Source organism: Suricata suricatta, chromosome X, assembly GCF_006229205.1.
Source record: "Suricata suricatta isolate VVHF042 chromosome X, meerkat_22Aug2017_6uvM2_HiC, whole genome shotgun sequence".
Taxonomy (NCBI): Eukaryota; Metazoa; Chordata; class Mammalia; order Carnivora; family Herpestidae; genus Suricata; species Suricata suricatta.
This window is the reverse complement of record NC_043717.1, coordinates 107,946,228-107,950,206: the sequence shown is the minus strand read 5'-3', so window position 1 is coordinate 107,950,206 and position 3,979 is coordinate 107,946,228. Positions and strand designations below refer to the sequence as shown.

Here is a 3,979-nt window from a genome sequence, read left to right as displayed (position 1 = left end):
TGAAAGGGAGGCTCAGAAGAACAGATGTCAAACTTGGGGGAAATTTTGTCTCTAAAATAGCAAGTGCACACATGCACGCACACAAACACACATACTTCTTCAAAGTATGTTAGGTAAAGAAGGAGTATGCCTACAAGGTGGATGTTGCTTAAACCATGTCTGTGTGTGTCTATGTGTAGGTGCAGTAAGTTATCTCATTTTGAATTACATATTCAAGACAAACTTGAAAGTGGACCACTTCCTGGCCATCCCTAAGAGCATTATTCACAGAGCCATTTCAGCAGAATCAGCTTCCACATCAATAATCACAATCTTATGGTAATCATTGGTGGTCGTGGGGATCACGGTGGGGTCAGGAAGCTGGGAGGCAGCGGCAAGCTCCAGTGGGCTGGCAGCAGACTCAGGGGACCCAAAGGCCGGGCTGCAGACAGGCCCAGAGAGGTCAGTGACGTCATACTCAAAGTGGCCGGTAGAAGTGGTCTCAGGGTGACCGGATGCAGTGAGCTCAGGGTGGCTGGCAGAGGCAGGCTCAGTGTGGCCAGCAATTGCTGGCTCGGGGTGGCTGGTGGCAGCAGGCTCGGGATTATCAGCAACAGTGGGCTCAGGGTGGGTGGTAGCAGGCTTGATGTAGCAAGTCGTGGCTTTAAGGTAGTTGGTGGCAGGGCTGAAGGCAGCCTTGGAGTGGCTGCCAGCAGGAATGTGGTGGCCAGTGACAGGCTTAGGGTGACTGGAGGCAGGTTTGAAATGGACAGAGTCAGCCTTGAAATGGACAGAGGCAGGTTTGAAATGGACAGAGTCAGCCTTGAAATGGACAGAGGCAGGTTTGAAATGGACAGAGTCAGCCTTGAAGTGGACAGAGGCAGGTTTAGGATACACAGTGGCAGACTTGGGGTGGCCAGACGCACACTTGGAGTGGCCAGAAGCAGGCTTGCAGTGGCTAAAGACAGACTTATGGTGCCCAGAGGCAGATTTGCGGTAGGCAGAGGCAGACCTGGAGTGACCAGAGGCTGGCTTGGGATGGTCACAGGCACGCTCGGGTTGGCCAGCTGCAGCATCGCCAGGTAGTGAAACGTTCCGAGCATTCATTGGTATTTCCTCCACAGCAGGACACGCACGGGCATGATCTTGTTCATGGACTTGTCCACGAGCTTGGTCACGGGCATGCACACGGGCACGCGCACGGGCACGGGCCCGGGCCCGGGCCTCCCGAGTCTCACGAATATCACTGATGACGCCAGAGAAGAACAGGATAGGGTGCCGCATAGCATGGAAGATGGTCCAGTATTCTCTTCGGAAATTCTCATTGAGGAGCCCGTAGATCACAGCATTGAGGCAGCTATTGAAGTAGGCTATGAAGTAGGCTGCCAGATAAAGCCAGTTGGGGATCTTGCCTGCCATCTCCTTTGGTCTGACAGCCACCAAGACAGTGAGCACGTTGATAGGGCACCAGCACACTGCAAAAAGGAGGAAGATCACAAACATGGTTAGAAAATTGCGAACCTCAGCAAGCTGGTTCTCAGGATTCTGCCCAGCAGGGTCACGGACTGCCAGCACTTTGGTCCAGATCCTCACATAGCAGAAACCCACTACGAGCAGGGGGAGAACGAAGTGGATGCAGATGATGGTCACAGCAAAGACAGGGTTGTTGAGATAGTTGAAGATGCAGGTGTAGGTGCGAGGATCATACTCGATGGTGCCAATGTACATGTTGGGCAGGACCGCCAGGACGGCCATGAGCCAGGTGACGACCAGGTAAATGCAGGTGTTGCGCGCGCTGAAGATCCGCTCGTACTGGAGGCTGTGGCAGATGTAGCAGTAACGATTGATGGCGATTGCCATGATGTTGAAGATAGAACCAACCACACTCAGCCCTGTGATAAATCCAACCATCTGACACTGGATCCGGCTCAGATCCCAGCCCCCAACGGACATGGCGTGCAGCATCAGGGGGTAGGGGTAGACGGCCACCAGCATGTCAGCCACAGAGAGGCTGACAACAAAGGTGTTACCTGGAAGACATATCGGGCCGGAAGAGGGGGAAAAACAGAGAAAGGAATAAATGGTTAAGTATGGGAATGTATCAATTTAAGGCAGAGGAAAAAGCCAGCTAAAGTGGTGAAAATTTAGAATTCTAGAACTCTTTTAAAGAAATACTCTTGTGTTTTTGTTTTTATTTGCAAGCATGCCCCAGATTATTCTGATGTGCAACCAGGTTTGAGAAACCTGTCATTTGAGCACCTTTTTCCTTTCAAACAAAACTAGGTCTGCTTTGGGGGGGCGGGGATGAACTTATGTTCTTAAAGAAAGCAAGAAGCACAGAAGCCCTTTGTGGAACCCTTCTTACACACAGACATGCTGCCACCGTTTTAGACAAAAACAAAATGCAAACTTTTTCCTAAATGAGGCTAGAGAGAGAAGAGAGAGGGGCATAGGGGCCAGCTGGAAGAAGCTGTAGGTGGGAAGTAGGTTGGAGATGTGGGGGGGTGGGGAGGGAAGAGATTGGAGGAGTGTCAGAAAGCCTCAAGACCACCCCTACCACCCGCCAAAAAAAAAAAAAAATGAATGAGCCCTCTGCTTTTTCGAGCCTAGCGTTGCCTTTAAAACACAAACGTTTCTAAGAGAACAGAGAAAGGGCATTAAAGGCAGTTCTCTTCTTGAGAAAATGAGATCAAACAATAATCTACTACCAAGCCCAGTAAGTACTTACCATTTCCAAGGCAGCCTAACACTGAAAACTGAGGGGAGCGAGGGGGACCCTGTAAATTTAGTCTGAGACGGAAAGCAGTGAGTAGGGAGAAAAACAATCAGGAAAATTCCCGCAAGGATTGGCAGAAGTGCCTGCTTCCTTCGGGTCCAGCGTAGAGCCACGAACCGCTTGTTGAACGCCTTGTTAAAGAGTTTCCCCACCGCTACCCTGAACTTCACTAGAGCCTGCTGCTCAACAGGATAGTGAAGAGGGGGAGTTGGCTCCCACTCCTGTTTTGTTGCGCAGCGGTAGGAACGTTTTTGTAAAACTTGACCAAAGGTCAATAAATAAATAACGAGGAGGAAAAGGCCAAATGCCGGCTCAGAGACCTCTTTTTTTCTTTTTAAACACCTCATTGCTAATTAGCATTGATTTGGCAAAATATTGCACTTTATCTTGGACTAGGAGAAAATGAGCACTTTTTAAAAGGGCAAAGGAACAGTTCCTTCTGCCCTGCTACCAGCGCTGAACGCCGGCCTCAGCACTTTCTACCCAGAGGTTCTTTCTAGGGTTTTCCCTCAAAGAAATGAATTGGGAAAAGAAAAGTGGAAAAAACAGAGGGAAAATCCTTAAAAAAAACAAAACCACAACAACCGTTAAAATCTTTATTTGAATTATAGAAGGAAAAAAGAAAAGGGCAGAAGAAGAAAAGTAAGAAAAGAAAATGGGCTTCGCAGGTGGCCCCTGGGGGCTCTCTCATTCTTTGCGACCGCACTACTGGAGTGAAGGTGAGGCCCAAGCGTGCAGCCCCACGTCTCCAGGGGACCAAAGTGAAATCAGACACACTCACCAGAGTGTAAAAGAAACTTTTAATGACTGTGTGCCCGAGAGTGCATTTTGAAACTTGTGTGGGACTTGTGATTCCTCATCCCCTCAAAGTAATCCTCCAAAGGCGGACTGCTTCCTCTCCCCCGCGCCGCGCCCGCCGGGTCCTGTGGGTACCCGAGGGTTTGGATCTTTTTACGTGTGGCATGAAGCCGTTTTAAATTCCAATAAACAAACATTTTGAAGGAAAAGGGAACCGCGCATTCTAGTGACTGAAGATACTCACACCGCCCCCCTCTCCCCCTCAGTCCCCAGGCCCCCGCCGGCGGAGATCCCCACCCGCCGCAGAGACCCCCCCCCGGGCACCGCCCCCTCCCTCCCGGGACCAGCCCTGGGCGTCCGGACCCTTTTGCCCCTCCCCTCCCCTCCCCTCCTCCGCCTTCTCCCGCCCTCCCGGCCAAAGAGGCT

At 50.9% G+C, this 3,979-nt stretch overlaps 1 protein-coding gene across 1 annotated transcript in view; it reads right to left on the bottom strand.

Moving 5' to 3' along the window:
- Window positions 1–264: 264 nt before the first annotated feature.
- Window positions 265–3,979, bottom strand: part of GPR50 (G protein-coupled receptor 50) — a 4,528-nt gene continuing 813 nt past the window's right edge. Inside the window, exon 2 of the mRNA XM_029929458.1 lies at window positions 265–2,009. Within this exon, the coding sequence (XP_029785318.1) occupies window positions 265–2,009 (1,745 nt within the window). The remainder of the gene's footprint in view (window positions 2,010–3,979) is intronic.